The sequence below is a fragment of the Schistocerca piceifrons genome, chromosome 3 (assembly GCF_021461385.2).
Source record: "Schistocerca piceifrons isolate TAMUIC-IGC-003096 chromosome 3, iqSchPice1.1, whole genome shotgun sequence".
Classification (NCBI taxonomy): Eukaryota; Metazoa; Arthropoda; class Insecta; order Orthoptera; family Acrididae; genus Schistocerca; species Schistocerca piceifrons.
In genome coordinates, this window is record NC_060140.1 from 522,978,173 (window position 1) to 522,999,754 (window position 21,582).

The 21,582-nt window shown below is 38.9% G+C and overlaps 1 protein-coding gene across 5 annotated transcripts in view; it reads left to right on the top strand.

Moving 5' to 3' along the window:
• Positions 1-21,582, top strand: part of LOC124788255 (formin-J-like) — a 131,182-nt gene that overhangs the window by 87,828 nt on the left and 21,772 nt on the right. For 3 of the 5 annotated variants that reach the window (XM_047255452.1, XM_047255454.1, XM_047255453.1), the window contains exons 12-13: positions 6,773-6,940; positions 20,823-21,020. In XM_047255452.1, the coding sequence (XP_047111408.1) occupies positions 6,773-6,940; positions 20,823-21,020 (366 nt within the window). The remainder of the gene's footprint in view (positions 1-6,772; positions 6,941-20,822; positions 21,021-21,582) is intronic. The other 2 variants (XM_047255456.1, XM_047255455.1) reach the window with 1 other exon arrangement.

Genomic DNA, 21,582 nt, shown 5'->3' on the forward strand with positions numbered 1-21,582 from the left:
ACGCCTTAGGCACACTTTGCAGTGAGGTAGAGGTTACCTGGTGTTTTGGGGTGGCATTATGCGGGGCCGACATACGCCACTGGTGGTTATGGAAGCCACCGTAATGCTTTACTATACGTGAATGCCATCCTGCAACCAATAGTACAACCATATCAGCAGCGTATTGGCGAGGCATTCATCTTCATGGATGAGAATTCGTGCCCCCGTCGTGCACATCTTGTGAATGACTTCCTTCAGGATAACAACATCGCTCGACTAGAGTGGCCAGCATGTTCTCCAGACATGAACACTAGAGCATCCGTGGAATAGATTGAAAAGGGCTGTTTATGGACGATGTGACCTACCAATCACTCTGAGGGATCTACGCCAAATCGCCTTTGAGGAGTGAGACAATCTGGACCAACAGTGCCTTGATGAACTTGTGGATAGTATGCCAAGATGAATACAATCATGCATCCATCAATGTAAGAGGACGTGCTACTAGGTATTAGAGGTACCGGTGTGTACAGCAATCTGGACCACCACCTCTGAAGATCTTGCTGTATGGTGGCACAACATGCAGTGTGTGGTTTTGCATGAGCAGTAAAAAGGACAGAAATGCTGTTTATGTTGATCTCTATTCCAATTTTCTGTACAGGTTCCCGAACTCTCGGAACTGAGGTGATGCAAAACTTTTTTTGGTGTGTGTATCAAATGGTAAAAAATCTTAAGTATTCAATATAAGTATAATGTTTTGTGACTCTTCTTTAGTTTGTAGAAGTCTTTGTTTGCCATTACAAATTTCTCCTTGCAATTGTCCGTATCTACGTCCATTTATTTTTGAAGCTGGTGCCTAATCTTGCCTATTATGGTTCCAACAATATGAATTAGGATAGATTGCTATGTACCACGCTGAGGAGGCATCTAGTGGCAGACTAGCACATTTAAAAGAAGACTAAGCTGTAGGAGAAAGTCCCGTGTCAGATTTAGAAAAGCATAGACATACATGCTTCAAATCCTACACATGACCACTTTTATAAATCCAGTTATTCTAAACACTTTCACATGTACATCCATAATTAAGAACTAAACATTGTTAGGTATGTATTCATCTTGTTTTCATCATTAGTAAACTACATGTCCGTGTATTAGGCTTTCTTCCCATTCCGTATGTTTATGGGGTGAGGAAAGACTGACTACTGTAATTAGTATAACAGTCTTTACAATCCCTACGGAAGCGAAATATAGGAGGTTGTAGGGTATGCCTGGAGTTCTCAGTTGATGAGCATTTTTTCAAAAATTGATAAATACTGAGTTGTTCAAAATTTAGATGTGTATAATTACAAACCAACCTTATTGCCATGCACAACCTACTGAAACGATTTTGTCCAAAGCTGATATTTGCTGTTTGATAGAGTGTTGAAAATTACAAGCTTTTGCGAAACTCTATAGTTCCTGTCAGGCAGTCTAAAGAGAAGTCGGTAATTAAAACTGATTTATTTCTGAGAGACCCGAAGTGAGAAGAAAAAAAAGTAGGATGTCATTGTAAATAGTGATAAAGTGAGTGTTTTCTGCAAAAATGTACACAAGCACTTGCCATCAGAACAAGTAGTAGAAATAAATTAGTAGTTTACACATCTTTAACTTCTGCTTATTGCACAGTTCAGCCAGGAAGAAGAAACATCAAGAAAGAAGCAAAAAGCTGTTTTCATAAAGTACAATTTAAGGAAAAAAGATGGCCAGACAGTACCTGTATCTTCTGCAACATTTCAAGCAACATCAGGGATGTCCAAAGACAGACACTTCAAAGGAATAAGATCTGGGGGAAAAGGATCAATTAATGACAGACCACAAGTTGCACAAACTTTGTGCAAAATATTTCTGTGCAATAATGGAGGAGGAAAATCCAAATGGAGATAAAGTAGAGTGTAACCCTGCTTTTACATTCCCGTAATTAACATTTTCCCGCTGTTTACAACATTTTTCTTTGTTCCTGTCAAATTTCGTGTGTTCACAATGTTAATTCACAACCGATTTTCTGTGGAAATATTTACAATTTTTCCACAATTTATGCATCATGAAAAAATGTCTCCCAAGAAAAGAACTGAAGTAATTGACATTACGTTATGCAGGATGTCCAGTAATGTAGACAATTGTTATGTGGTTAAGTTTTTTGACACCAGGGCACTCTACTCAGCTGATCTCAACCGGTAAACAGGTAAAAGTCGAAACAAGTCACGCTTTATCTTGTGCCTCTTCCAAGTGCTACTCACCATGGTGGCTGATGGGAGTAATTACACTCGTTGGAATAAAAGTATTATGACCAATCACTACCATTTCCAAACTGTCTGCTGTGCACACATAGCTTTGTGATTGTTGTGGTCATCTTATTTACATTATTCAAACAATATTTAGTGTATTTAGCCATTTGGACACTTGTAGTGCTAGCTGAGGCACTTGCTGACTTTGGGCCAAATGTCTTTGATTAAACAGGCCACCAGTTAAATATTTTTTCATGCTTAGCAACACTTGTTCGGAAAATTAATATCTTGTTGTTAAGTGCGTATATTTACATACGTATTTTTTGTGATGTTTCACAAACAAGCAATGTGAATGATGTTTGCTTGTGGGTGGTTTCTTGCGTAATTGAGGAGGCACAGTACCTCATAACCTCAAGATGATGATTACAGTGTAAGAGACATAGAACAACATATATGCAAACGCCACACATAACTATTGCAATGTTTCATTATTTATGTAATGAATGACAGATGCAGTCTTTCCAAAAACAATTATTGTACTGTATTGAATTAAGTCACACTTTTCTACTTACCAGTTTCAATTACATTGGCGGTTGTTCTGATAAATTATTAGGTGGTAAACAAGTCACTTGACAAGTATTTTGATGCCTATTATGTACATGTATCTTGCATAAAGTGTGTAACTTTTAATGCTTAAAACATTGTTTCCCACATTTTACGCCATTTTTTTCTAGTCTCTTGAAAAGTGTAAAAGCAGGGTTTCACTGCGCGCTTTGATATACAACAGAATCGGCCAATACCAAAACTATCCGTAGCTGAAGTATACTCTTTTAGACAGATTTGGCTATACAATTTCTGCGTTATGATTCATTTCTGGGTATAGACAAAGAAAGGGACTGCTTTCTTTATTTGGCTTTGTACAGAAGGATTGAAAGGACACAACCAAGTAACGTCCGCTCTATTGAATTTTCTCAGAAACCTTGAGATGTCCCAATCAGAAAATGGTCCAAATGATCTTTTTTCTGTCTTGACTCCTGTACCAGTTAAAATAAAAAGATAGTAATGATGTGCACACTAATGACCTTCATGAAAGAAAGCAGAAAATTTAATATGGTGGTGCACTATTTTCCTATTTGTGATCACGTCTATAATTGTGACAGTGTGTTTGGTAGGTTAGATTAAGACTGCCAGAAAAGGAAGATACATTTTCAATGGCTCAATGCTGTATAGTGTTGGAAGAACATAGCATCGCTAAGATACTAAATAAAGATCGGGAAGCAAAGGATCTCAAGTCCAGTGCACTAAGAGTCCTTTGATCTAACATGACTTTCAAAATAGGTGTTTAGTGAGTGATTATATATGAAAAGTCTAAGAATAAAATATTGTTTGAGTATTGGGCATTTAATAATTCACTGTAGAGTTTGAGGTATGGAAATCCAGAACTGCCCCCTGTAAGTGAGAAAAACTGTATCCATCTTGAAAGGGGAGAAATTGGTCAGCAAGGAAGAGAAAAAGGATGCCTTAAAATTTTTGAGGCATTTTAACATACCAGAAGGAGTGGAAGAGTTTTATAAGTGCACAGTAGATTTGGAAGTGCTCAGTAGATTCCCAGTATAGCATTGTTGTAGCCAGTATTTTATGTTGTATATGAATAGCATTTGTTACAATTTTGCTTATCAAACATTTAAGCAAAAATGGATAGTAAAGTGCTACATTGTTGCACATTACTGCATTTCTACACAAAATGAACAATAAAGTTGCTTTCTTTGTAGTTAATGTTAAGGATAGAAAAGGGGGGAAAAAAACAATTTTGTGTGTGTATTAGCATACTTTTAACTTACATCTTTGCATTTATGGACTTTTGAAAAACTAGGAGACTTTGTCCCTCTATTCTGAAATAAACAATGAAAATTTTAGAGAAGTCAAACACAGACGAAATTCGCGTAATTAGTATTTTGGTAGGAGATTGAAAAGCTGCATTTCCTCAAAAACGATTTTTTGCCTTTACCGAGTTCTGAAAAAATGCTCTTCAGTTATTACTGGTTCTTAATATCTTGTAAGTAGACTTTCGTGGGATAGTTGGTACACTGATTAGCCAGAACATTATGATCACCTACCTAATAGCCGGTATGTCCACCTGTGTCGTGGATAGCAGCGGCGATGTATTGTGTCATGGAAGCAGTGACGCCTTAGTAGGTTGCTGGAGGGAACTGGAGGCACCACATCTACATACACAAGTCCCCTAATTCTGGTAAATTCCGGGGAGGGGGGATAAGAGCTCTGATGCCATGTTTAATCACATTCCAGATATGTTTGATCACATTTAGATCTGGCGAGTTGGGGGGGCCAGCACACCAATTGAAACTCACCACTGATCCTCGAACTACTCCATCACATTCCTGGCTTTGTGACGTGGCACATTATCTTGTTGAAAAGTACCACTGCCGTCGGGAAACATGATAGTTATGAATAGGTGTACGTGATCTGCAACTGATGTAAGATACTTCTTGACTGTCGCGGTGCCTTGCATGAGCTCCACTGGACCCAAGGATGCACAAGTGGGTATTCCCCGGAGTATAATGGAGTCACGCAAGCTTGTCCCTGTTCTGCAGTACAGTTGTCAAGGAATTGTTCCCATGGAAGACAATGGATTCACACCCTCTCATCAGTATGATTGGGAAGGTATCAGGATCCATCAGATGATGCAATGCTCTGCCACTGTGCCAATGTCCAGTGACGATGCTCATGTGCCCATTTAAGTCATAGTTGCCAATATCGTGATGTTAATGTTGGCATAGGCATGGTTCGTCAGCTGTGGAGGCTCATAGAAGTGTTTGGTACACTGTGTTCAAACACACTTGTAGCCGGCCGGAGTGGCCGAGCGGTTAAAGGCGCTACAGTCTGGAACCGCACGACCGCTACGGTCACAGGTTCGAATCCTGCCTCGGGCATGGATGTGTGTGATGTCCTTAGGTTAGTTAGGTTTAAGTAGTTCTAAGTTCTAGGGGACTTATGACCACAGCAGTTGAGTCCCATAGTAATTTTTATTGTGCATCAAAAGCACATGGAATGAGACAATTGACGAACTATTTGATAAAATTAATCTTCACAAAGAATTATGTTGTGCCACCTTTTCACTAGTAAACAAGAACAATTATTCCAGAAAGGGTGAATCTGCATCGAGATAAAGTAATATATACCAAGGTCTTTTAATATCACACAGTTTCTGCCAGTGATGAAGTGATTTCTGCACTATTATGAAATAGATATACTCTTTCTTGGCTGCTCCAACAAAAAACAAAATTATTGATTCCTTCTTTATACACGGCCCTTGTTCAAGATACAGAGTCAGTCAAAGATGATTTATTATTCACATCCATATGATGGTTATAAATAAGTGGTCTGAATGAGGAAGCCCTCTTATTTAGAAGTTGTTAGTGGAAGTGTTGTGTGATGTTGCATGGCCAGTCCCAAATGTGTCACCATCACTAGGCACACAGTAAGCAGTAGTGTCATGTATGGTACTGTAACCTGTGTATATGTGACAGATGCGTTACATTTAGCTTTTGTATGTATTATCCCTTTTTACACACAAATTCCATTTAAGAAACATGGAATGAGCTGCTGTGTGCTGAGTAATAAACAATTCTTTTAAGTAATGCTGTATTTTGTGTTTTCTGTTAAATAGCATTACACCACAGTCTAAGGCATATTTTTGTGCTTAATATTTTACCTCCTTATACCCTGAAACATAATTAGAGGCTATACAGGCACTGATAGTGGTTACAAACTGATGATGTGTCCAGCATTTGGAGCTAAAATGTTAGGTACAGAAAAATGCCTGAGACCCTGCCACTGGGCACCCATGTAACAGAAATCACTAAGGATCCAAATACCAGCTGTGAAAGCCTGGAGTGTAGTGATATAGTGTTCTATCAAAAAATGAAATTTTGTGTGTTGGTACTGCAGAAAATTGCAGTCCTTGCACACTGCAACTTCTAATGCACTCTTAATATTCAGAAGATGGAAACTTTGACTGCTCTCTTTATAGTTCTTGTTGGCCATTCAGCTGAAATTTGGCATAGTATACCTTTTTGGACTTAGTTCATGTGATCAGATTTTGGTCTTATCGGCTTCATTGTTTTCTTTTCATTCTGGAAAAAAATGTCATCTAATGTTGATAATGTGTAGGATAGATTCTTCACTACAGCCTTGAACAATGTGCAACAGTTTCACTTATAAATTGGGTATTGTTTTTATCATTTATTTAGCACAAATGGTGCAGTGGAGACAATAAATGTATTCTTTTTAAAATGCTTGTATGATTTCATACCAACAAAACTGTCAGAAATGTGGTGCACAGCTCCCATTCTCTGATAATTATTGAATTAAACTGACATGACCAAGGGAGGTTCAACATCCAAGAAAAGAACTAAAACTGAAATTCGGTGAAGGAGACTGTGAATGCCAGTAACACAATTCCATCATGGCATTGAAATCAAAGAACTGAAGATTTCAATTCGGCTTTTCAGTTACTCATCTCGAAGTCGCTCGAGATCTTGGAGTAGCGGAGCTCGTTTTCGATCAAGGTCATGGTCCCGATCCCGATCCAGGTCCAGATCGAGGTTGCGCTGGAATTCTCGCTCCTCCCATCACAGCGGCAGGCCACGGCGTGACGGATATGCAGATCGTTGGCAGAGGTATTGATGATTGCATGTCTCAGTCTTCACCCTTGTTTTCATGTTTATTTTTCCATCATGAATCTGGCCATTGTGTAGTAATTACAGGTTGCCAGTTGTGTATTCTGTGCACTTTTTAATTAACATCTTGTTCTTTTATTGTTGTCATTTGCTCTGTTCTTGATTATAGGGCATCATAAGTGTAATTCACATATTTCATTTTGTAACTCACAGCTGTGACAATCTAATAACTGTGCTATTGTTAAGCACATATTGACAGATAGTGCAGCTCAGGTATAGCTTGGCCAAACAACCGATTTCCTTGTATTTATTAGAACAGTATTATTTACTCCCTTATGTTATAATAAACTGTTGTAAGTAAACTAAACTGTGGCATAGTTTCAAGGATTTTCATCTTTCTCCTGTGATTTGTGGTAGTTTCTTCTATTGTTTCTTTAATAACTAAGTATTGCTCAAGGCTCAGGTACAATGCTCTCTCCCACATAAACAGTCTGGTTTTTCAGTTTTGTAAACACTGAAGAGATTGTTAGAATACATTTCTTCCTATATTTACTCGTATGTCTATAAAGTGCTCTTACTCTTATCATCATCGCATAACTTAGTTCAGGCTCATTCTCATCTCTTACTTTCACAGTCGTTAGTTTACACTAATAATTTAGTAATATGGTTCCTTTGTATTATGTTCGGTTTTCTATTTGACTTTTACAATTAGTAGATTAATGTTGTTAGTTATTAACAAAATGTATTGTAATCATTGTACTGTGATATTTCAGCAGGACAGGTCTCCAAGGGAGATAGTGAATGTGTCAAGTGTGTCTTCTAACAGCAGAAAGAATATGATTGTGTCTTGGATAGAAGCCAAAGGAATTTGCCAGTTGCCAGTTTGTAGTTCATTTTACGTATTTTTAATTTCTTGTAGCAGTTCCAGTGATTTTTTTGTTAATGCTGTAATTTGGCACAGTTTTAGTCAGAATTTGACTTTGAAAAAGTAGAAAATAAATGATTATTACAATTTCAAAAATTTTTCCCAAGGGCACGCAGCTTTTACTGTATGGTTAAATGATGATGGTGTCCTCTTGGGTAAAATATTCCGGAGGTAAAATAGTTCCCCATTCGGATCTCCAGGCGGGGACTACCCAAGTGGACGTCGTTATCAGGAGAAAGAAAACTGGCGTTCTACGGATAGGAGCGTGGAATGTCAGATCCCTTAATCGGGCAGGTAGGTTAGAAAATTTAAAAAGGGAAATGGATAGGTTAAAGTTAAATATAGTGGGAATTAGTGAAGTTCGGTGGCAGGAGGAGCAAGACTTTTGGTCAGGTGAATACAGGGTTATAAATACAAAATCAAATAGGGGTAATGCAGGAGTTGGTTTAATAATGAATAAAAAAATAGTAGTGCAGTTAAGCTACTACAAACAGCATAGTGAACGCATTATTGTAGCCAAGATAGACACGAAGCCCATGCCTACTACAGTAGTACAAGTTTATATGCCAACTAGCTCTGCAGATGACGAAGAAATTGAAGAAATGTATGATGAGATAAAAGAAATTATTCAGATAGTGAAGGGAGACGAAAATTTAATAGTCATGGATGACTGGAATTCGGTAGTAGGAAAAGGGAGAGAAGGAAACGTAGTAGGTGAATATGGAATGGGGTTAAGGAATGAAAGAGGAAGCCGCTTGGTCGAATTCTACACAGAGCATAATTTAATCATAGCTAACACTTGGTTCAAGAATCATAAAAAAAGGTTGTATACATGGAAGAAGCCTGGATATACTGACAGGTAAGACAGAGATTTAGGAACCAGGTTTTAAATTGTAAGACATTTCCAGGGGCAGGTGTGGACTCTGACCGCAACCTATTTGTTATGAACTGTAGATTAAAACTGAAGAAACTGCAAAAAGGTGGGAATTTAATGAGATGGGACCTGGATAAACTGACTAAACCAGAGGTTGTACAGAGTTTCAGGGAGAGCATAAGGGAACAATTGGCAGGAATGGGGAAAGAAATACAGTAGAAGAAGAATGGGTAGCTTTGAGGGATGAAGTAGTGAAGGCAGCAGAGGATAAAGTAGGTAAAAAGACGAGGGCTAGTAGAAATCCTTGGGTAACAGAAGAAATATTGAATTTGATTGATGAAAGGAGAAAATATAAAAATGCAGTAAATGAAGCAGGCCGAAAGGAATACAAACGTCTCAAAAATGAGATCGACAGGAAGTGCAAAATGGCTAAGCAGGCATGGCTAGAGGACAAATGTAAGGATGTAGAGGCTTATCTCACTAGGGGTAAGATAGATACTGCCTACAGGAAAATTAAAGAGGCCTTTGGAGAAAAGAGAACCACTTGTATAAATATCAAGAACTCAGATGGAAACTCACTTCTAAGCAAAGGAGGGAAAACAGAAAGGTGGATGGAGTATATAGAGGGTCTGTACAAGGGTGATGTACTTGAGGACAATATTATGGAAATGGAAGAGGATGTAGATGAAGATGAAATGGGAGGTATGATACCGTGTGAAGAGCTTGACAGAGCACTGAAAGACCTGAGACGAAACAAGGCCCCAGGAGTAGACAACATTCCATTAGAACTACTGACAGCCTTGGAGAGCCAGTCCTGACAAAACTCTACCATCTGGTGAGAAAGATGTATGAGACAGGCGAAATACCCTCAGACTTCAAGAAGAATATAATAATTCCAATCCCAAAGAAAGCAGGTGTTGACAGATGTGAAACTTATCGAACTATCAGTTTAATAAGTCACAGGTGCAAAATACTAACGCGAATTCTGTACAGACAAATGGAAAAACTGATAGAAGCCGACCTCGGGGAAGATCAGTTTGGATTCCGTAAAAATGTTGGAACACGTGAGGCAATACTGACCCTATGACTTATTTTAGAAGAAAGATTAAGGAAAGGCAAACCTACGTTTCTAGCATTTGTAGACTTGGAGAAAGCTTTTGACAATGTTGACTGGAATACTCTCTTTCAAATTCTAAAGGTGGCAGGGGTAAAATACAGGGAGCGAAAGGCTATTTACAATTTGTACAGAAACCAGATGGCAGTTATAAGAGTTGAGGGACATGAAAGGGAAGCAGTGGTTGGGAAGGGAGTGAGACAGGGTTGTAGCCTGTCCCCGATGTCATTCAATGTGTATATTGAGCAAGCAGTAAAGGAAACAAAAGAAAAATTCGGAGTAGGTATTAAAATCCAGGGAGAAGAAATAAAAACTTTGAGGTTCGCCGATGACATTGTAATTCTGTCAGAGACAGCAAAGGACTTGGAAGAACAGTTGAACGGAATGGACAGTGTCTTGAAAGGAGGATATAGTATGAACATCAACAAAAGCAAAACTAGGATAATGGAATGTAGTCGAATTAAGTCGGGTGATGCTGAGGGAATTAGATTAGGAAATGAGACACTTAAAGTAGTAAAGGAATTTTGCTATTTGGGGAGCAAAATAACCGATGATGGTCAAAGTAGAGAGGATATAAAATGTATACTGGCAATGGCAAGGAAAGCGTTTCTGAAGATCGAGTATAGATTTAAGTGTTAGGAAGTCGTTTGTGAAAGTATTTGTATGGAGTGTAGCCATGTATGGAAGTGAAACATGGACGATAAATAGTATAGACAAGAAGAGAATAGAAGCTTTTGAAATGTGGTGCTACAGAAGAATGCTGAAGATTAGATGGGTAGATCACATAACTACTGAGGAGGTATTGAATAGAATTGGGGAGAAGAGGAGTTTGTGGCACAACTTGACCAGAAAAAGGGATCTGTTGGTAGGACATGTTCTGAGGCATCAAGGGATCACCAATTTAGTACTGGAGGGCAGCGTGGAGGGTGAAAATTGAGGGAGACCAAGAGATGAATACACTAAGCAGATTCAGAAGGATGTAGGTTGCAGTAGGTACTGGGAGATGAAGAAGCTTGCACAGGATGGTGTAGCATGGAGAGCTGCATCAAACCAGTCTCAGGACTGAAGACAACAATAACAACAATTTTTAAAAAGTTTATATTTGAGCAAGTGATTGCTTTGATTTCTGTCTTGTAAACTAAGTTCGCAGAAACATTGGCAGTCGTAACATTGAATATTTTAGCACGTAGATGGAGTAATGCCCAAGATAATTTGATTGTTCATACATCCTCAACCACCAGGCCCAACAAAATTCACTCCCCCTTTCTTTTGTGTTTTATGGTGAGAATGCCTTCAGTGACATTAATTTGATCACTTAACAATATTCATTACAGTGTTCAATACCTCAGGTTTTGCATTATTTATTATGAAGTCTAATAGTAGATACTTCTGCATATTTGCTATACATTTTCTGTTTTCCTTCTACTTCTTGGCAGGTCTTTCATGTTGCCCACTTCCTAAAGTACTTGGCAGCCTTTTCGTGTTTCCCACTCCCTATGTGTGTAGACTTCAATAAAGTGTTAATTGTTTCGTTCAGTGTCATTAGTGTGTAAATATGTTATGCCAAAAGAAAATTTGTGCCAGGCTGCGAAATGGGGAAACAGTTTTTGTAACAGGTTCTGGCTTACCTTGTTATAGAAATATATATAAATTGAATTGAACTACTTGATGTAATTTCATGTTAATGCATTTCAATGATATCAGTGACTTTACTTTGTGGCAAGGCAAGCCACGGTCCTCCTCCAAATCTATTCCTCGGTTGTAGTATTCCCACATATCCCATGGGAGAACCTCCTGTTGTTCTGTTTGAACGTAGCCGTAATGAAAGTTTGAAGTACATAACAATTCCAGGAGTTCATTTCCTTCATTTTTGAATCTGCTGTTATAAAATGGCATTTACATTTTCAGCTTACCTACCCCTTTGAATTTAGATACAAAAAAAAACCAAAACATATTTTCAAGTATGATGATTATCAATTTGAGGGCCATGCATATATGAAAATCTACTTACTCAGTGCCAGCCTATTTTCTCTGTCTCCTTCACTCAGTGCCAGCCATTTTTACAGTACTTCGTCCGTATGGTACAGATTCAGGAATACTCATAAATATGTTTTACTTTGACCAAAATAAAGTTTATTCTTTCTTCTTCAAATACATGTCATTTATGTTGCCATGTTTTGTAACCTGTCATCACCACAAAACTAAAGAAGCTGTTTTCTGATATGAAAAAAATTTTTTTGTGTATTATATACTGTTTATTTATATAAATGGTGGAGTTCATGTATTTGTGTACAGAGATTGTAACTGTTAAATTTCTGCGAATGATTTTTTGTTTCAAATAGTTCTTTTTTGAATGAGTGGTATAACTGGAAGCAGGGTTGCACAGAAAACCTCCCTTTGCTTACCACACAGTGAAATAAAGTATACTTGCTTCTGGTGACTCCTCCTTCCTTCTTGCCCCTCTCTGAGCACACTCTACATGTTTTCTGTGCCTTCCCTGTTGGAATGGGTATTTGGTGATTAGTCTTTGCAAGCAGCGGAAATGAAATGGCTGTTCCAATTTTTTTGTTTGTCACTTGCATGTGCAGCACATGTACATTTGAAGTTGCAATCAGGATGAGATGGAATGATAGCTTTGTCCTCCACTTGTCCCAATGATGGTCACTGAGATTGACATCAAACTTGTTCTTACTGTAGTCAAGTACTGCTCCTGGTTTGTGTTTTTCTCTTCCTTTTCTGTTTGCATATCATGTCACCTCTGTATCTTGAGCTTAGCATGTAAACATCCCATTTGCCTTTCCATCTTAGGACTAAAATTTTTCCCTTATTTCAGGAGGTAACTTCATTTCACTGGAGAGGAGCACTACTCAAAGCAGATGGCACTCCTCTCCTGTTTCGTTTTTTGACAGTGCCAACAAGACCGGGTAAATTTGTCTTAAAGAATTGTTACCCTCACCACACTTCTGTAGTCAAACAGTGTACAGTGTATCAATAATGCAGGAAAAGATAAGACTGCTACTTACCGTAAAATAACATGCTAAGTTGGAGACAAGTCACAATTAAGACACTTACACACAAGCATTTGGCCAGAGCCTTCTAGGCACTGGACTCGCATTCAGGACGACGACGGTTCAATCCCGCGTCCGGCCATCCTGATTTAGGTTTTCCGTGATTTCCCTAAATCGCTCCAGGCAAATGTCGGGATGGTTCCTTTCAAAGGGCACGGCCGACTTCCTTCCCCGTCCTTCCCTAATCCGATGAGACCGATGACCTCGCTGTCTGGTCTCCTTCCCCGAAACAAACAACCAACCAACCAGAGCCTTCATCGAAAAAAGAGAAATACCCACCTCTCTCTCTCTCTCTCTCTCTCTCTCTCTCTCTCTCTCTCTCTCTCTCTCTACCCCCCCTCCCCCCCCCCCCCCCCACACACACACACACACACACACACACACACACACACACACACACATTGTGTGTGGGTGGCCCTTATCTTGTTTAAGCCCAGGATGGCGTGCCATGAATGGCAACAAAATGGGATGTAGAATATTGTTGATGTATCACTGTGCTGTAAGGATGCTGCAGATGAGATGTCAGCCAAAGAGGTCCTGCTATTGAGTAAATTGGCATCCCAGTCCATCACTCACATATGCCGGGTGACAGTCAGGCTTGTGTCCTGCCACTGTCCAGGGCATCTCCAGATAGGTCTTTGCTGGTTATCAGGGCTCAGTTTGAAGCAGGCCTCTTCATTAATGTATGCTGCTTTGAATTGAGACCTGATGACCATTGAAGGTGTGTTTGGAGACGCCCAGGAAAGCGGTGGGATACCAACCTGACTGTCACCCACCATACAGCGCGACATCCAGGAGTGCTGGCCCAGGGTGCCATTTCATTTCATAGCAGTAACCCTTCGGTTGTCATCCGCAGCAACCTTACAACACAGTGGTATGTTGTTGATATTCTGTGCCCCATTTTGTTGCCCTCTGTGGCAAGCCATCCTGGGCTTTCATTTCACCAAGTAATGTCTTCTCACACACAGCGGGAGTTTCTATAGCTTGTCTTTGTGCTTGTCAAACCCTACTGTGGCCAGCATGGCCGCCAGATCTCTCCCCAATTGAGAATATATGGAGCATTATGGGCAGGACCCTTCAATCGGCTCAGGATTTTCATAATCTGACGCTCCAGTCAGACAGAATTTGGCACGATATCCCTCAGCCTCTACCAGTCAGTGTCAAGCCAAATAACTGCTTGCGCAAGAGCCAAATGTGGACCAACACATCATTGACTTGCTCAATTTGTGAAGCTCGTTCTCTTGAATAAACCATCCAGTTTTTCTGAAATTGTAGTTGTTTGGTTGTCTGTACATGTACACCACATCTACAGATTTCCATCCCATGTGGGTAATTCTTTTGTGGTGTGTTCCCTCACCTCCCCCCCCCCCCCCCCCCTCCCCCCTTCCATGAATGTTATACAATGCACTTGAAAACAGTTACTATTTCCTGAAATTTATTGAGTTCAAGATGTATTAAACAAAACTGACATCTGGCTGTTGAAATGTTTTGATGTTGAAAAATGAAACCATCACCACATTTTTCTGTTTATTGAAACGTCAGATTGTGTATCTTCCATAGTTTCATGGAATTACCATCACATATTAAGAAACATTAATTTTTCAGTTACAAATAGACAATTACTGACAAGTACTCACTCTTTGGTAGGCATAATTCTGCTATTTCAGATACACGCATTTAAAAATGAAGATGTGAATCCTAGAATTCAGAATTATTAGTTTCTCCCTTACAGAGAATGGAGGATAGTTTGGGGAAAGTTAGAAAGCTGGGGCAGGTCATTCAGGCTTTGCATTTTTTGAGGATAAGGAATGTGTTTCTCAACTTAAGGTCTGAGTCAAGTGTCTTTCCTTTGTAATTTTCCACCGGCCGCGGTGGCTGTGCGGTTCTAGGCGCTGCAGTCCGGAACCGCGGGACAGTCCCGAAAATTAGTGTTAGTTTTATCACTTTTAAATATTTCGATCAGCAGTACTGGGATTTCACCACCTGAGGGTAATTACTAGCTAGCCATTGTGCCTCCTTGTAATTTTATGGTTGTTATTTATTTTATTTTATTTACGCGTCAAGTTCCATAGGATCAAATTGAGGAGCAAATCTTCAAGGTCATGGAACATGTCAGTACATGAAATTACAACAATAAAGTAATAACAGATAAAAATAAAATGTTTAGGAACCCGAAAAAAGTCACTCCATAAGTTTAAGTAAATGCAATCAACAATACAATAAGAATCAGCTTAATTTTTCAAGGAACTCCTCGACAAAATAGAAGAAGTGACCCATGAGGAAACTATTCGGTTTCAATTTGAAAGCACGTGGATTATTGCTAAAACTTTTTTTGAATTTGATTGGTAGCTTATTGAAAATGGATGCAGCAGTATACTGCACACTTTTTTGCACAAGAGTTGCTTATTCTTGGGAATAAGCTAATATTATTAACGAAAAATGACAGTAAGGACTATATATATTGAGAAGCCAATGTCAAAATACCCAGACTTGTGAACAGAGGTCGACAAGAGGTTCGTGAACTTACACCACTTATTGCCCGAACCGTCATTTCTGAGCCAAAAATATCCTTTTAGAATGGGAAGAGTTACCCCAAAATATAATACCGTACGACAAGCGATTGAAAATCAGCAAAGTAGACTAATTTTCTTGTCAAACAATCACTCACTACCGTTCGAATAGTAAAAATGGCAGTATTAAGTCTTTGAACAAGATCCTGAACGTGGGCTTCTCGCAACAGCTTACTGTCTTTCTGAACACCTAGAAACTAAATATTCCTTTTGATGTAAAACCTACTGCTTTATGGCTATTTGTGATGGAAAAAGACAATCTCAATCGTAATTTGCTCAAAACTGCAAAGAAATGTGTTTTGGTGATTATTTTGTGTGTTTTAATGAAAAATCACAATTCTGGAAGTTTCTTTTATGTGCAAAATGCAATGGTGGGGAGGACGGAGAGGGGGTTGGGAGTGAGGAAAACTGTACTTGTCATTCAAAGTGTATAACCATCTTCCTGAAATGATTTCAAGTAATGGAAAGTTATAGGATAAAATGTACAGCATGAAAGACTAGAGCATGTCATACTTTGTGTCTTGTTAGGTCAGTTCGAAAAATTTTATAAACTTAAGTAGAGAATGCAGACCTGTGGAATAAAGGGCGAGCAATACTTGGCCTTGCCCATTCAAGGCTAAGAATCCATGAACATTTTCAGTTTTCATGAAACTGGGGTCTTTGATAATTTACACATCCAAGAAACATGCTCCAGAAGAGGCACCAATAACAAGGAGAGGTTCCCATGCGAGAGACTGTCTTCTTGAAACAATGTGTACGGTGGTGTGGGATAGGTACCAGGGACCACACCCTGCAGCCATTCACCACGAAGGAGAGTCCTTGTTTTTGAGCAATGACAAAAAGGAAAATTCAAAATTTCTTGGTGAATCACTAGAGTTTTGAAATTAGTATTGATTTCCAAACAATGCCATAATCTAGTGGTAATTTCACTAGTATGCTGAAGGTTGCAGGTTCAAATCCTGTTGGGTGCAGACTGATTCTTTTTTACATTTTTATCAAGATGAATGGTCATCATTTTTATTAATTGATTAGTTTACACATCATGTTTTTCAATTCTAATCTCTAGCTGTGTCATTTTAATCAACATATTAACTTTTTTTATTTGCCCTCAATTTTTTCTTTGTTTCATTAGTTTGTCATTTAGACTCTTTGTCCACATAATTTTAAATATCGAATAAATAATGATCAGTCATTTCGGTAAAGATAAAATAATAAAGGTGTACACCCAATAGGATTTTAACCTCGCAGCCTTCAGGATACCAGCCACATAGTTTAACTGCCAGGCTAAAGCATCAATTAGAAATCGCTGCTGATATTAAGGCTTTAGATAATCATAAAAAAATCTCAAATTATTTTTTGTCAGTTGCTTGTAAACGAGAGCCCACGAGGGTCAATGGCTGCCAGATGTGATACCCATGATCCTAACATATACTTTCATGTAGGTGGTTTCAAAAAGTTGACACTACTCCTGGGGTACTTCCTGTTGTAAATGGTGGAGATAACCACAAAAGGGAAAAAAAAGGTTTACAGCACTTTCGAGTGTTAAGATTGATGCAAAGAAAAACTTACTGTCTTTACTAACCTGGAAGTTTTGAATCACATTTTTTGTGAGCATAAAAAAGACTTTACAGTTAAGGTTGCATTAGAATTGACTGGATGACTACAAACGTTTTTACAAGATTACTTTGGAATTAGTATGCCAATATTTGAGTAGACTAAGAAGGATTGCACTTTCTATTGACAGGGGCCCTCCATATCAAAATATATCTCATTTCTCAGGAATGTTAATATTTTGTTTCCTGCTTGTTTCACAACTCTGAGCTGGAACATAGTTCTCCCTGTGACGGATAATAATAAACCCAATATTTTACAGATTATGCACGTGTCTGTTCTCCATTGACTCTCCAATACTGTGGCTCACCATACTGAGGTCAAATGCAAGCTGTTGTACCAAATCGGTTCCTGTAGGTCATTTTGGTAGTCAACTTTTTTACCAACCACCCTTTTTTTTATCTCTATTAGTAATTAAATTTTCTAACCCCCAATTGGTTCCACATTAATGGTGATTTATAGAGTAGATAAGTAACTTTATTTTATCAAATTTATGAAGCCGATTTACAGCAGGTTGAAGGATACAGTAATAATCATGCATGAAATCCTTTGTCAAAATGTTTTGGAAACTTAATGTTTTTAAAGCACTTACTGCCCATCCCCCTCCATGAAAACTGGAATGCCCACTAGTGGCAGGAAGCAGGGTGATTACAATTGCTGTAGATAATTGTTTGCATAAAGAAAAATGAAAAAGTCAATACAGTTACTTTAGTAAGGGATATACTCTATGCGATCAAAAGTATCTGGAAACCTGGCTGAAAATGACTTACAAGATTGTGGTGCCCTCCATTGGTAATGCTGGAATTCAATACAACATTGGCCCACTCTTAGCCTTGATGACAGCTTCCCGCAGGCATATGTTCAATCTGGTGCTGGAAGGTTTCTTGGGGAATGGCAGAGAGTGTGTTTTAATGAAAAATCATAATTCTGGAAGTTTGATGTAAAACCTACTGCTTTATGGCTATTTGTGATGGAAAAAGAAAATCTCAATTCCTCACAGAGTGCTGCACTGGGGGGAGGTATTGATGTCAGTCCGTGGGACCTGCCACGAAGTCGGCGTTCCAAAACATCTTAAAGATGTTCTATAGGATTCAGGTCAGGACTCTGGGCAGGCCAGTCCATTACAGGGATGTTATTGTCATGTAACCACTCCGCCATTATGAACAGGTGCTTGATCATGTTGAAGGATGCAATCACCATCCCCAAATTGCTCTTCAACAGCGGGAAGCAAGAATATTCTTAAAACATCAGTGCAGGCCTGTGCTGTGATAGTGCCATGCAAAACAACAAGGGGTGCATGCCCCCTCTATGAAAAACATGACCACACCATAACACCACCGCCTCCTAATTTCACTGCTTGCACTAGACACACTGGTAGATGACATTCACTGGGCTTTCGCCATACCCACACCCTGCCATCGGATCGCCGCATCGTGTACCATGATTTGTCACTCCGCACAATGTTTTTCGACTGTTCGATCATCCAGTGTGTACGCACCTTACACCAAGTGAGACGTCGTCTGGCATTAACCAGCGAGATGTGTTGCTTCAGAGCAGCTGCTCGACCATGAAATCCAAGTTTTCTGACCTCCTACCTAAATGTCATAGTACTTGCTGTGGATCCTGATGCAGTTTGGAATTCCTGTGCGATGGTCTGGATAGTTGTCTGTGTATTTCAGATTACAACCCTCTTCAACTGTTGGCGGTCTCTGTCAGTCAACAGACGAGGTCAGCCTGTACGCTATTGTGCTGTACGTGTCCCTTCACATCTCCACTTCACTATCACATTGGAAATAATCGACCTAGGGGTGTTTACGAGTGTGGAAATCTCGCTTACAGATGTGTGACAAGTGACACCCAATCACCTGACCTTGTTCGAAGTGCGTGAGTTCCGCGGAGTGCCTCATTCTGCTCTCTCACAATGTCTAATGACTACTGAGGTTGCTGATGGACCTAGCAGTAGGTGGCAGCACACTGCACCTAATATGAAAAATGTATGTTCTTGGGGGTGACCAGATACTTTAGATCACATAGTACATTTTAGAAATGTTTATTGTTATATTTGCATAATGAACCAGACAGAGACAACTTATTTCAGTACATTTTGTGGAAGGAGAAAGTATAGTGTTCTTGTCTTATATAACGTCTGTTCAAAAATATTTGCAACTTTATCCACAAAATTTTTCTACACTTACCTTTTACTTATTGTGCATGGTCTCCTTCAAAATACTTTCCTACACAGTTAATACACCACTCCCTATGTCATTTTTCAATTCCGGAAGCGGTTTTAGTACGCCTCTTGCTGAATCGCGTGGAGCACCATCTGCAGATCATCTTTTATCTCGTCTATCAGTACAGATCTTCGTCCTTTCACCGTCCCAGTATCATTACCGTAGATCCATGTCTCATCACCTGTTATGATTCTCTTAAGGAACATCTCATTCTCATTTGTGCTATCCAAAAGCTCAGATTAGGAGGTGAAGGTCTTGTGGTCTTGACTCATACGCCTTGGGTCGAACTTCGTGGCAACACGATGCATTCAAAGATGCTGTGTCAGGATTTCATGACATGATCCAGCTGAAGTCTTACATTCTTCTGCAATCTCTCGGACATTCAGCCTTCCATTTACACACACAGTTTCGTTGACATTCCTGACGTGTGTTGTCAGTAGACATCGAAAGACCTGCTCAATGAGGACCATCCTTAACTTCCATCCGCCCATTTTTAAACCATGTAAACCATTGGTAACACAGTGCAGCTCAAGCATTCATCACTGTAGGCTTCCTGCATCATTTAGTGTGTCTCCGTAGAGGTTTTCTTGAGTTCCATGCAAAATTTAATGCTGACGCATTGTGCCACTTACTCTGCCATTTCGAAATTTGCTAACTATGCGACACAACATTCTACTCTACACAGCATCAAACAATAACTAACAGGCAGACAAAAATGAACCTTGTGGCAGTTACATATTAGACACAGGTGTGTGCAGTGATGCCAACCACATTTCGCTTCAACACACTATCAGCGCAAAATTACGAATATTCTGGAAATTTTTGCACAGAACTCATTTATAATGACTTTTCTGTGTCATTAGTTGAACAAAACAACTGCCAAATAGTGATGTATCACATTTCGATGCTTTCTTTGAATTAACCCGAGTCGGTAGTACGTGATATAAAGTGAAAAAGTATTAAGTAAATGCTAAGCTGTATATTAATTTCCAACACACAAGTTTGTGATTAGAGTGTATTTATATGTTCTAATTTGGATTCTGATAACTCCGTTAATGTAACTAAACAAAATCACCATATGAAGTGGCACAGTAGTTAACACACTGAGACTCACTTTCAAACGGACCACAGTTCACATTCTCTTTCAGTTATCCAGGTTTAGGTTTACCACAGTTTTCCTAAATTGCTTGGTGAATTTCACAGTGGCTGCCTTGGTTTCATATGTTGGGTCATTGTTTGCCATTTTTAGCATTTGCAGTGGCAGAATCAGAACAACTACATTTGTGAAATTATTTTGTCTTGTGAAACACTGTTTGAATTTTTTCTCCTTGGTATTTATCCAACATGTTTTGTGTGTTTTTCATGCTTATTTTACTCACAGGAAGAAAAACTATTGTTGGTACTGTAATATCAATCAAAAACTGTTCATTTTCAAAGAAAACGATGCATGGTTGCATTTACAGTGTTCATGTTTGTTTGCTCTCGGCAGGTCACGTTCTCCATTCCGTGGACCACGCTGCAGAAACATCTCCCAGATAAGTGACCGTGAAAAACAGCGTCAAGTTGAGGAACGCCGAGTCATTTATGTTGGGCGCATTGATGAAGGAACATCGAAGGCTCAGTTGCGGAAACGTTTTGAAGTATTTGGTCCAATTATTGACATAAGCGTTCACTTCCGAGAACATGGGTATGTGCAAAAGATAAATTTGACTGAAAGACCTTTAAGCCAAAGATGATTTTTCAGTAAATTTTTTGAACACACATTTTTCGTAGTCAGTTTACATAAATGAGTGTTTTTATTGGCTCAATGATTTATGCAGTACTGATGGTCTAGGAATCATAATATATGGTTAACTGATCAAAAAGTGGTACACCAAATCCATTCATAAGAAAAAAGTTCCTATCACAAATGTTCCTATTATTAGTTATACTGCCATTGTTTAAGACTAGTTAATCATAGTTTGTTTCTCAGTTAGAAACTTCACTTCGTGACAAACTGCTCTTTCCACGTTTCCAAAAATATTGACTTCTGCAAATTCATGTTACGTACACATAAAATTGTGCTTTATCTTCATTATTGACACATTGATTATATGGCGATAATTATTAAGCAGACAATATAATCCTTAAATATCTATGTCTACATCTACACTCTGCAAACCACCATGAGGTGCATGAAAGAGGATAAGTTTCATTATACCAGTTATTAGGGTTTCTTCCTGTTCCATTCATGTATCGGAGTGCAGGAA